Source organism: Arachis hypogaea, chromosome 4, assembly GCF_003086295.3.
Source record: "Arachis hypogaea cultivar Tifrunner chromosome 4, arahy.Tifrunner.gnm2.J5K5, whole genome shotgun sequence".
Lineage (NCBI taxonomy): Eukaryota > Viridiplantae > Streptophyta > Magnoliopsida > Fabales > Fabaceae > Arachis > Arachis hypogaea.
Window position 1 is genome coordinate 119,932,187 of NC_092039.1, and position 12,286 is coordinate 119,944,472.

The following is a 12,286-nucleotide window of genomic DNA, read 5'->3' on the forward strand; positions in this document are numbered from 1 at the left end:
AATTCTCCTTGATTCCATTAGATGCCTTGATATGTTTGCTAAGTGATTTCAGATTTAGAAGGCAAAGATTAGATCAAGGGAATGAAGAAAGAAGCATGAAAAGTTGGAGAACTCATTAAGAAATGAAAGAACCGGAAAGCTGTCAAGCCGACCTCTTTGCACTTAAACGACCATAACTTGAGCTACAGAGGTCCAAATGATGTGGTTCCAGTTGGGTTGGAAAGCTAACATCCGGGGCTTCGAAATGATATAAATTTTTCCATATGTTGCTTCGCGTTCAGGGGCGCGCACGCGCACTTTGCGCGCGCGCGCCGATTCTGTCCGTGGCCCACTTTAATGAAATCGTCCCCAGCGGTTTTAGGAGCCTTGTGGGCCCAATCCAACTCATTTCTGATGCTATTTAAGTCAAGGATTGAAGAGGGATGAGACATCTAGTTACCATTAGTTTAGTTTAGTAGTTAGAATTAGTTTCTAGAGAGAGAAGCTCTCACTTCTCTCTAGAATTAGGATTAGGATTAGGATTAGTTCTTAGATCTAGGTTTTAATCTTTGCTTTCTTCTACTTCTACATCTCAATTCCTTGTTGTTACATTCATTCTTCTTCCATTCTTTTATTGTAATTTCCTTTATGTTGTTCTTATGTTTTGTTGTAGATCTACTATTGTTCCTTCCATTTTCTTTCAATTCAATAAGAGGTAATTCATAATAATTGTTCCTCTTTGCTTTTCCATTGTTGATCTCTTGCCTTTGTAGTTAAATCTCTCTTTAATTCTTGCAATTTATGTTGTTTACTTTTATTGCCTTTTATGTGTTTGTTGAAATACCTCTTATAGCTATTAGTTAGATTTTGTTCCTCTTGGCTTAGGTAGAGTAATTAGTGACACTTGAGTTATCTAATTCCTTTGTTGATTAGTAATTGGAGAGATTGCTAATTGGTTTAGAGTACACTAAAGCTAGTTTTTCCTTGGGAGTTGGCTAGGACTTATGGCTCAAGTCAATTCATCCACTTGACTTTCCTTTATTTAGTAAGGGTTAACTAAGTGGTAGCAATGAACAATTCTCATCACAATTGAAAAGGATAACTAGGATAGGACTTCTAATTTTCATACCTTGCCAAGAGCCTTTTATAGTTGTTAGTTTATTTTCATTGCCATTTACTTTCATGCCTCTTATCAAAACCCCAAAACAACTCAAACCAATAACAAGACACTTTATTGTGATTCCTAGGGAGAATGACTCGAGGTTTAAATACTTCGGTTATTAATTTTAGGGGTTTGTACTAGTGACAAACAATCTTTTGTATGAAAGACTAAACTGACAAGGGCGTATGTATGTAGTAAAGAAAGTGAATGTTAAAGCCACAATCGTTCTCTTATAAAAAATTGAAATAATCACTAAGTTAGTTTATTATCATATTATTTGTAATTTTATATTAGATTTCTTTAAGATTTTATTGTTTTTAATTTTAATTTGAATTTAATTTTTTATTTTCTATTTTATTAATATATATGAAATTTGAAATGGTTGAATTTTATATTAGCTTAATTTTTTTTCTGTAGGTAGGGTCAGGTAGGGTAGTGTTTAGAACTTTAGGGTGCAGGTAGAGTTAGGGTTGAGAAATTCTCAACTCGCAGGTAGGGTAGGGTAGAATTTTAAAAAAGTTTTTAACCTGCAGGTAGGGTTCAAACCCTACTCTATCCTACCCATTGCCAGCTCTACTGGTACATCCACCTCCTTTGCACTTCACCCACCAGAAACATCCACTTCCATGTCCTCTATAACATCACCTCCAACCCCGACAACGTCCACGACATCTTCAAGACCAAGTTCCATAACTACCCCAAGGACACACATTTCTCCACTCTTTGGCAAGAAATATAGATTGTTGGACATTAGGACATCATGAGAAGATTATCCTTTGATATCATATGCAAATTCTTATTTGAAATAGACACCGAGTGCTTCATTCCTTCTTTTCCGGAGTCCAAATTGGCAGACAGTTTCGACCTCACATCCAAGCTATCAGTACAACGAGTAATGTCGCCTTTGCCGCTCATATGGAACCTGAAGCGATTACTGAACATTGGTTCGGAGAAGAAGTTAAAGGAAGCGATCGGAGTGGTGGACAATGTGGTCATAGAGATGATAGAACAGAGGTAGAAGGAGATGACAACGACGACGACGGGTCTTGACAAATCAGACTTGCTGTCTAGATTCATGGGATCCATCGAAGACGACAAGTAGTTGAGAAACATAGTCATTAGTTTCCTGAGTATGAATTGGTTGAGAACAAGTTGAGGATTATTTTTTCTTGTGAACATTGAAGTTGTAGAGTGTGCATTATGTAGCTTGAAGTTACAGTATTAGACTGTTAGTATTATGCGAGATATGATAGAAATTGGAAGAGAACAGTATCGTTTTCGAACAGAGGAGATCAGAGACTATTTTATCCCCTATTAGAGTTATTAGGAACTATTTTGTCATTCGTTAGAGTTGACGGAGTGAAGGACCTAAATGACTGGCGAAATTAATTGTTAGGAACCAATCGAGTAATTAATTTTAGTTGGGAATTAAAGTGTCTGATTTAAATTTTTTTGAGGACCAAAAAAAATTCTGATATAAAAACATTAATTCATATACATAACAGTTAAGTATTCATGTGTATGAGTAAGATAAATCAATTTCTATACTCAGATGAAATACTATGTAATTGTAGTAATAAAATCTTTTAAGAGTTACAACTTTTGAGACGAAAATATTGAAAAAAAGAAGAAGAAGAGTTTTATGACATTTAGAAATATAAGACTTGGAAGAATGCATAAGTAAAAAAGTGATTTGAAAGTTGTTGGTGCTGATGTTAAAGAAAACTTTTATTAAGATTTTATTGTATTTGTAGAACCTCGGGGCTTGTCCGGTGGTCTATGTCTTTTATGGAATGAAAAAGTTAATGTTTCAGTTTATTCATGGTGCCTAAACTTTATCATTGCAGATATTAAGAGTAACAATAACTCAGAGTGGAAATGCTGCTTTACTTATGGAAACCCCATATTCAAGCAAAGAAGAAGAACATGGCAAGTGTTAGCCGAGTCAAAGGACCTGGAAGAGGAGCCAAGTTGTTTCATTGGGGACTTCAACGACATACTCAACCAAGATGAAAAGATTGGCAAACAACCAAAACCACCTATCCAAATAGAAGTGTTCAAAGAATTAGTGAACAAGAAGAAGCTAATGGACATGGAGTTGAAAGGAAGTAAATTCACATGGTTCAGTAATCCAAGAGAAGGCTTTGTGACCAGAGAAAGAATTGATAGAGCCATGGTTAATTGGAAATGGAGGCAAATGTTTAGTCATGCCACGCTCACTGCCCTACCAGCTATTTCATCAGACCACTGCCCCATTCTTCTTAATCTTAAACCAAGTGAAAAAGTTCCAAGGCTTTTCAGATATGAAGCCTATTGGGATGACAAAGAAGAATGCAAGCGAGTGATCAAGGAAGGATGGTCCGAGAAGGACAGCAATGATGGCAGCTGGAACAGATTGATAAACAAAACAAAGAATTGCATCAAGAAGTTGAAAGAGTGGAACAGATCAAGTTTCAGAAGAGCGGACAAGGAGATAGCGAAATGGCAACTCAAGATCCAGCAACTCCAAAACTCTCCCTACACTATTACTCAACAAAACCAAATCAATGAGGCAAAGCAAAAAATCAAAGAGCTATGGAGTCAAGAAGAAAAATATTGGGCGCAAAGGGCAAGAATCAAATGGCTTAAATGGGGAGATCGCAATACGAGCTTTTTCCATGCATCAACTATACAGAGGAGGGATAGAAATCGCATAGACAAATTGAAAGATAACGAGGGCAATTGGATCCAGAACCAGGAAGATATTTTGAAATTGATTGAAGAGTACTATTCGAGGTTATTTACTTCAAAGGGAACCACAAACATACATGAGTGCATCAAAGCTATCCCCTGTAAAGTGACCGCAGAAATGAATAATGATCTCTTAAAAGAAGTCACTGAAGAGGAAATTAAGCAGGCTGCCTTTAGCATGGATGGCACTAGAGCTCCTGGGCCAGATGGCCTAAGTGGTCAATTTTATCAAAAGCATTGGAGTACCATTAAAGAAGACATATGTGCGGTTGTTAACAGTTTCTTTGAAGAAGGCCACATTCCCAAAGAGATTAATGAGACTCAAGTGGTTCTTATTCCAAAAATCAGGCAAGCAGAAACCCTCAATCACTTGAGGCCCATAAGCTGTTGCAATTATGTATATAAAATCATATCAAAGGTGATGGTGGCTAGGCTTCGAGACATCTTGGAGAAGATTGTATCCCCTATCCAGAGTGCGTTCGTGAGTGGAAGAATGATCCAAGATAATATTATCATTGTTCAAGAGGCTTTCCACAAGATTACCAACAAAGGGAATCATGCATCACAAGACCTAGCTATCAAGTTGGACATGAATAAAGCTTATGACAGGATAGAATGGAATTTCATGGAAGAAGTGCTCAAGGCTTTTGGATTCCATCAGAAGTGGGTAAAGCTTATTATGGAGTGCATCAGGAGCGTGACATATAAGTTCAAAATAAATGGAATTCTTACCAAAGAGATAAGGCCTCAGAGAGGGTTAAGACAGGGAGATCCACTTTCACCTTACCTTTTTATTATTGCATCGGAAGTGTTTTCTATTCTAATGAATAAGGCACTAAATAAAAATCTTATTACTGGAGTTAAGTTAGCTCCTTCAGCACCAGTGATTACCCACTTGTTATATGCTGACGATTGTATTATTTTTTCAGGAGCAAAGGAAGAAGAAATATACCAACTTGTTCAAATTCTAAACCAATACACCTCAGCATCTGGTCAAGTTATCAATCTAGAGAAATCCGGGATAATTTATGGTAACCACATTCCAATCCAAGTTAGAGTCAACATAGAGGAAATCCTTAACATTCCAGCTTGGGACAACCCGGGAAAATACTTAGGCTTACCAGCACAATGGGGTAGATCAAAGAGCAAATAACTAGACTGGATAATGGAAAAGGTGGATGGCAAGATAGAAGGATGGAAGGAAAGTCTGTTAAATCAAGCAGGAAAAGAGGTCCTCATCAAATCAGTCATTCAAGCAATTCCAGCTTATGCCATGAGTATCTTAAAATTTCCTAAATCCTTTTGCAACAAGTTAAGCGCAAAAGTGGCCAAATTTTGGTGGAAGGCACAGGGAAAGGAACGGGGTATCCATTGGAAGGCCTGGACAAAGCTTTGCACAAGCAAAAAAGAAGGAGGATTAGGATTCAAGGAGTTTCACTACCAAAACACTGCGCATCTAGCAAAGCAAGCCTGGAGGATCATTAAGCATCCTAATGCTATATGGGTTCAGATACTTAAAGCTCTATATTTTCCGGATTGCGACTTTTGGGATGCAAAAAAAATTCGAGGTGGATCTTGGATTTGGGGTAGTATATTACAAGGGAGGGAGCTTTTGAAGAATAAAGCAAAATGGATCATAGGTCAAGGAAGGAATGTCAGAGTATGGGAGGACAACTGGATACATGACATCAACCACCCACTAAATAAGGATAGTGATAAAGACCAAAGAGTGGAAGAGTTAATCCTACCATCAAGAGAGTGGGACAAACCTAAGATAGAAAGAGTTTTTCCTCCGGTCTTAGCAGAAAAGATCATCCGAACACCAATCAGCAAAATAGTGGAGCAGGACAAACTGATTTGGCCGTATAGACAGGATGGAAATTACACAGTCAAGACCGGGTATCACATTGCAAAGAAAGAAGAAGAAGGAAAAAGCACAACAGACAACCCATCAACAAGCTCCTCATTAGAAGATATTTGGATAGGAATATGGAACATGAAAACTCCCCAAAAAATCAAGATGTTTATATGGAGAGCTACTCATAATATTTTGCCGGTTAAAGCCAATTTAATAAAAAAGAAGATAACTAACTGTAATCTATGTCCTGTTTGTTTGCAGGAGGAAGAGACAATTGAGCATGCATTATTATTATGCGACTGGACGAGAGCTGTGTGGTTTGGCTCACAAATACAGTGCACACCAAATAAAGAGAACGTCCAATCAATTGGATTATGGTTACAAGAGATGCTCAGAAAATGCAATCAAGGAAACAAGTCAGAAGCAATCCACAATTGGAGCAAGATCGGCATCATATTGTGGGTTATTTGGAAAGCGAGGAACGAGAAAGTCTATCAAAACTTAGAACCAAATCCAGAGTCAACCATCAACTATGCTAGAGTTCTTGAGCTAGACTACCTCAAGTCAGCAGAAGAGAGCAACAATGAACCCAAAAAAGAAATCAGCAAAAAATCAGTACCTGTCAAATGGAGAGCACCTCCTTCCAACTGGCTCAAATTAAACACGGATGCAACTTTCCTCAACAAATCAAATACTGGAGCTATAGCAACGGTCATCAGGGACTGTAATGGATCTCTCAGGGGAGGGACTACAGCTGAGATCCATGCAAACTCTAGTCTTACTGCAGAAGCAATTGCAATTAGAGAAGCAATCATTTTAGCAGAAAATCTCAATATTGAAAATGCAATAATTGAATCAGACTGCTGCCAATTAGTTCAAGTTCTCAAATCAGGAAAAAAGTTATGGGAAGTGGATCCAATTATTCAAGATATAAGAACAATTCAAAAGAGGCTACCGAACTGTGGTTTTACCTGGATTCCTAGACAGGGGAATGAGCTAGCTCACAATCTTGCCATCCTGAAGTCAAAGAACCAGCTAGTCAGCAATTGGCCAACTTGCCCACCCAGCCAAATTGCACAAATTATCAAAAAAGAAAAATTGGACATACCACTCCATCTTCACAAATAGATACAGCAATTCTGTTGTCAGCCAAAATCGCATCCTTCACCGGCGGCATATCCGTCTTCGTCATATCTGCCATCGCCAAGAAAGGAAGGATCTGGCTTCAACTTGCAGCATCATCAGTCCGGCAGAACAGCAGTTCCTTTCATACTCCGACTTTAGCTACCGTAAAAAACTCCTTCCAACAGTTTTCCCCAACTCATATTCCAATTAATTCTTCACCTGTCCTTGTGCTATGGAGTTAATAGGTTTTATTTTAAATTGGCAGCTACAGGGGAGGGAACACGATTTGGGGTAGTCAAAATGGGTAGCAATAGGAATTGATGTATTAGTGTCGGGTTGGGTTTTGGTTCGGGTGGTTCTAGGCCCGAATCCCGTCCAAAAAAAAAAAAAAAAAGAAATAGAGGAGCAAAAAATGATATCCATGTTTTTTAATTCTGAATTTGTATTCAGATTCAGCATGGAAAAACTTGCTCTTTGATACAAAAGAGGTGTTGTTATTGGTATTGGTGAGTGATTGTTTTCTTTTTTTATTGCTAAAGATAAAAGAAATAAAAGATTTTTTTTCAGTAAAAATCTAATACTATTAGGTAGCGTTTGTTTGTAGAGACTGGAATTTAGATTGAGAGACAAAATCTCAGTATTATGTTTGTTGAGTTAGAGATTGGTACTTAAATTTTTGTCTCTGTTTTTAAAATTTCAGTATTTTAGTACCTCCAAAAAGTAGGGACACTAGAGACAGAAAAATATAAAGATGGAGACAGAAATTTTAATTATAATTTGTACCTAAATTATCCCATTTTAATTTTATAATTCCAAAATTACCCTTAATGTAAATCAGGGCTTCTTGATCTACCATTGTGATTCCATCTTCTCATTCTCCTTTAGAACAGCCACTGCAGCCGCTAAAGCATTCTTCTTCAAGAACAGCTACCGCGTCGCCGCTGGCTTCGTCACCGCTAGATAAGTGATTTGCCGCTTATAAGTCCATCTTCATAACCCTCATCTTCTCATCTCCTATTTTTCTCCTTCACATGAAAATCAAAGAACAACATAATTAGTATCAAAACTTGGAATATTAGAACTTTTCTCAACTTCACCATTCACAAATGCACCATCACTTTGCGGCCCAAATTTTCTAGCACTATCAACGTTAACATCTTTCTTACTAAACAACTTCTGGGTTTCTCCATAAACACCACAATTTGGATCAGAATCCAAATGAACCAAAATTTTTTCAACTTCACCATTCACCATTGCACAATCATCATCAACATCACAAACACCATTTTTCAAACCACACTTTCCACCACTAGAATCAACCAAGTTACAATCTTTCTTCACAAAATTAACAATCAAATAAGATTAATTGACAAAAGATACCAGGTTTGTTGAGAGAGAAAGAACAGAGACCAGAGACACAGCTCCGAGACGGTGGCGACGCAAACCATGGGCGCACAAATAGCCGCAAAGTCACAAACCTTGGGGAGCAACTGGGCGCCACGAAGTGAAACGATGGAGAATAGGAAACGCGTCGTCGTCGTTCGTATCCTTGGAGGTGCTATCGGCGGTGGGTAAGACTAGACGATTCCTTTACAGGAAAAAAGTGGAGAAAGGGTAGAGGAGAGGATAAAGTTGGTTGTTGTTTGCTGAGAAAAATGAAATTGGATTTGGAGTTTATGGTTGTTAATTAAAATTAAGGGTATTTTTGTAATTTTAAAATTTTAGTCTTTATTTTTATTTTAAATCAAACGGGATATTGAGATATAAATTAGTCTTGTACACTTTTACACTAAACACAATACTGATACTTATTTTTGTCTCTGTTTCTTAGTCTCTATTTTTCTGTCTTTGTCTCTTGATTGCTGTTTCACAAACAAATGCTACCTTATTGTCTAAGAGCACATGAACTAATTTGTTCTTATTATATCGTAGACACTTGATGATCATGTGTATTAATCAACTTTTTTATGTTAATATTTTTTATTGGTGGTTGACAGAAAAATATGATTGAATGCTAATTTATTTGTTGTAGCTAAATTTTAAAGAATTTTTTATGTATTTTAAAATTTATGAGACTAAAGTATCTTGAAATTAAAAATTTAAAGGATTAATTTAGATAATTATTCGAAATTATATGATAGTTATTTTGTCTAATATCTATTAATTTTTTTTGTTCGTTATTTTATTTAGGATCACAGTTGAGAAAAATGTACATTTTTGTTTTGAAATTAAAAAAAAAAAAAGAAAAAGCAAATCTGGTTGAGCTTTCTGCTTCCCTCATAGTCACAGGCTTGGGTGTGTGCCCTATTATTTTGCCCAAATTCCTGAGAGCAACACACTGACACTCACTCATTCATTCTTCAAAGAAGAAGAAATGGCACTCAGAGCAGCCATCCTCCGCCACGTTCGCGTCCCACTCCAAACTGCACCAAAACTGCATCACAAGCAACCACAGCCATGGCTTGCTTCCTTCCGCTTCATGTCTTCGCACGACGATCACATCACCAAAGAAGAGGTCACCGAAAGAGTCCTCGCTGTCCTCAGAGATTACCCCAAAGTCGATCCTTCCAAGGTCCTTTCACTTCTATTTTTCTTTATTTTTTTTTGTCATCTCTATAACTTCATTTATTGTTCCATGATTCGTGGCCCTTCGTTATTGCAAATCTTTGTACTGTCGATTTTTCCAAATGGGTTTCCCCCGCACAAAAAAAAAAAAAGAAGGATTTTTACCTTGATAAATATATGGTTAGTGTTCATTAGTGTGGAAATTGGGTAATGGGTATTCCATAGCGTAATCCTTTTGGTTTAATTAAAAGGGTTTTTCTCCCAAAATTTGGAAATTTAGCTCAATTGCCATGGGGGTGGTGTTTTGTGATCTTGATTAGTAGGATATGTGAATTGGGAATATTGCTTTTCGTTATTTTGATTATTTTGCTAAATGGGTGTTTCCAAAGTTTGGAAATTTAGCTCGATAGTCATCTGGGTGGTTTTTGTAGCCTTAATTTGTTATCCCAAATGGTTATTCTGTCGATTTAGCTAAAAGGGTCTTCCCAAAATTTGAAATGTTTCTGGACATTGGACAATTGTTGTTTGGAGTATTGGTGTGAAAACTCATTGATGGTACTGCAAATTGTTTTCTGTTGAATTTGGCTGAAAGGATTCTCTGAAAGTTTGGAAACTCAGTTCTATAAACTACCGGGTTGGTGTGTGTAATCTACTAATCTTATTGTGCATATTCCAAATTGTGTGTCTCTTGATTTATCCTAGGGGATCCCCCCAAAATTTGAAAGTTACCTCAGTAATTATCTGGATGATATTTATGGTCATAATTACAGTGAGAAATGAGAAATAGGTATACTAAAACTCTATATGTTGATTTATCCCTACGTCAGAAATTTTAGTTCAAAAACTATCTTGTAGTATCTGTTTGAAGAAATTATGAGAAATCTTATGTGAAAGAGAATGTTTTGATGCAGTTTTCATCTGAGATATTATTCAGTTGAGACAGACGTCCTGTTATAGGAAAAACTAGATTCCTAACTTCGGCACAATGCAGCGCACACTATCTTTCTTCTTGTCTTTTGATTATGATTTTCATCAATGTCTTCCTAAACGGGTGACCAGTTTGTTTGTTATTTTCTGGATAAAATCATCTGTGCATAGATACTTGTTTCCCTTTTTTTCCATGATACATATATGTATGTGGATACTTTATTGTGCACTTTTGTCCCTTGATTTTCTCATGACATGAAATTATATTTCAATAAGCAGTTTGTTTGATAAGTATGCTTCATCTACATGCTAAATCATGAGCAACTGTTGCTGCTTATTGAAGGAATGATTTGTATCACTCCTTTTGGTGCATACTTAATTACTTATACACTTGAAGTTTACATCAATGTGATCTTTATTTCAAAATACTGTCTTGAGTCATTATAATTTGTAAATGCCAAACATTGGATGATGCCTAGTTTATTATGTTTTCAGTTAGATATTTTGAATTCCCTTCATTTGATTGCTTGAGTTGCAATAGGCGATAGCAAATGATCATTGATTCAATGTGTGGAAAATATCACATTCGTTTGAAAGGTTCTCAATTTTGTGAAATTATTATGGTTTCTGTAGGTATAGGAGTGGAATACAGTCTCCTTGCTTCAATGCATTTTCTTTCTATTCTTTTATTGTGGCTATTTTTATATCCTCCTGATTGGACTCCCCCCTCCCCCCTTCTACCCACCTTCCAATTACACCTTAAAGTCAGTAAAAACCTTTCGAATTAAGATTGGAAAATAAATTAGCTGTATTCTTCTAGATTGTATTAAAATTATGAAAGCATAGATATTTGATTTCCTAAATGGGGCTGGGTGTGTATGTTACCGCCTTACTGGATATTTGTACTCATACCCTGCAACATTTAAAAAAAAAAGTGTGAACTGGGTTTTTGTTCCTCTCAAAGATACTCATTTTGAGTTAACACCTAAGTTAGTCTCCAAAGGATTTTTTATTGTACATTCTGGTTCTTAACAAATTTTTATTACTGTAGAAGTCCTCAAGAAATACTTATGTTAGGTAGATTGGTTCTTCCGTCGTTTTCAATTAAATTTTTAATATGCGTGTTGAACAAATAAGACCTTAACAAATTTTTTTATAAGACAATTAGGTTTCTATAAAGTATCATTACAACACAAATTAGTTCTTTTTTAAAATAACGGAGGGATCAATCTATCTTATGAGGTTAATTCTCGAAGATTTTTAGAGAACAAAAATTTGTTGGGGAGCAAAGTGTCCGATTTGGAATTCCTTGAAACCAATTTGGATATTTACTATACTAATTTTCATTTGGGAGATTTCCAACAATTGTGCTTTATTATTCATTCCTATATAAAATACTGCTAATGTCCTCCTTATCTTGATTTTGATGCATCTCCTTCTGTTCTTACATAGTTGGTCATGCTGCTCTCTTGTGAGTAGGAAGCGTTGTATTGTCAATAACAATTTGCGTTTACTGCTTCCTCCTGTGTCTCAGGTGACTCCAAATGTACATTTCGAGAAGGATTTGGGTTTAGATAGCTTGGACACTGTGGAAATTGTGATGGCGCTGGAAGAGGAGTTCAAGCTCGAGATCCCAGACAAGGAAGCCGATAAGATTGACTCCTGCAATCTTGCTATTGAGTACATTTCTAACCACCCCATGGCTAGTTAATTAGTGTGTCCTTTCCTATTTTTTGGTTTCATGTTGAACTGTAAGCATCAATGCAACACTTCCCCCTCTACTTTCACTTGGTGTTTCCGGAATCCGGTCGCTTTTTGTAATCTCCACTTTGCATTTAAATTGGAGTGAAGGGGCTGGTTGTTGAAAATAATGTGAATTGTTTGGAATTTGGAAAGGAATTTGTCAATGAGGAAATCCTACCGAGTTTTTGAACGACCAT

At 36.5% G+C, this 12,286-nt stretch overlaps 1 protein-coding gene across 1 annotated transcript; it reads left to right on the forward strand.

Moving 5' to 3' along the window:
- The first annotated feature begins 9,049 nt into the window (after positions 1–9,049).
- On the forward strand, positions 9,050–12,285 carry LOC112797613 (acyl carrier protein 1, mitochondrial). The gene is made up of 2 exons (XM_025840643.3): positions 9,050–9,426; positions 11,881–12,285. The coding sequence occupies exons 1-2, from the start codon at positions 9,229–9,231 to the stop codon at positions 12,055–12,057; spliced, it is 375 nt and encodes a 124-aa protein (XP_025696428.1). The 5' UTR covers positions 9,050–9,228; the 3' UTR covers positions 12,058–12,285.
- The last annotated feature ends 1 nt before the right edge of the window (position 12,286 follows it).

Excerpts from the sequence above, each read along its gene's own strand:
- LOC112797613 (XM_025840643.3), top strand. The coding sequence starts at position 9,229 with ATGGCACTCAGAGCAGCCATCCTCCGCCACGTTCGCGTCCCACTCCAA. Across the intron at positions 9,427-11,880 it reads CCAAAGTCGATCCTTCCAAG|GTGACTCCAAATGTACATTT; the intron begins GTCCTTTCACTT and ends CCTGTGTCTCAG.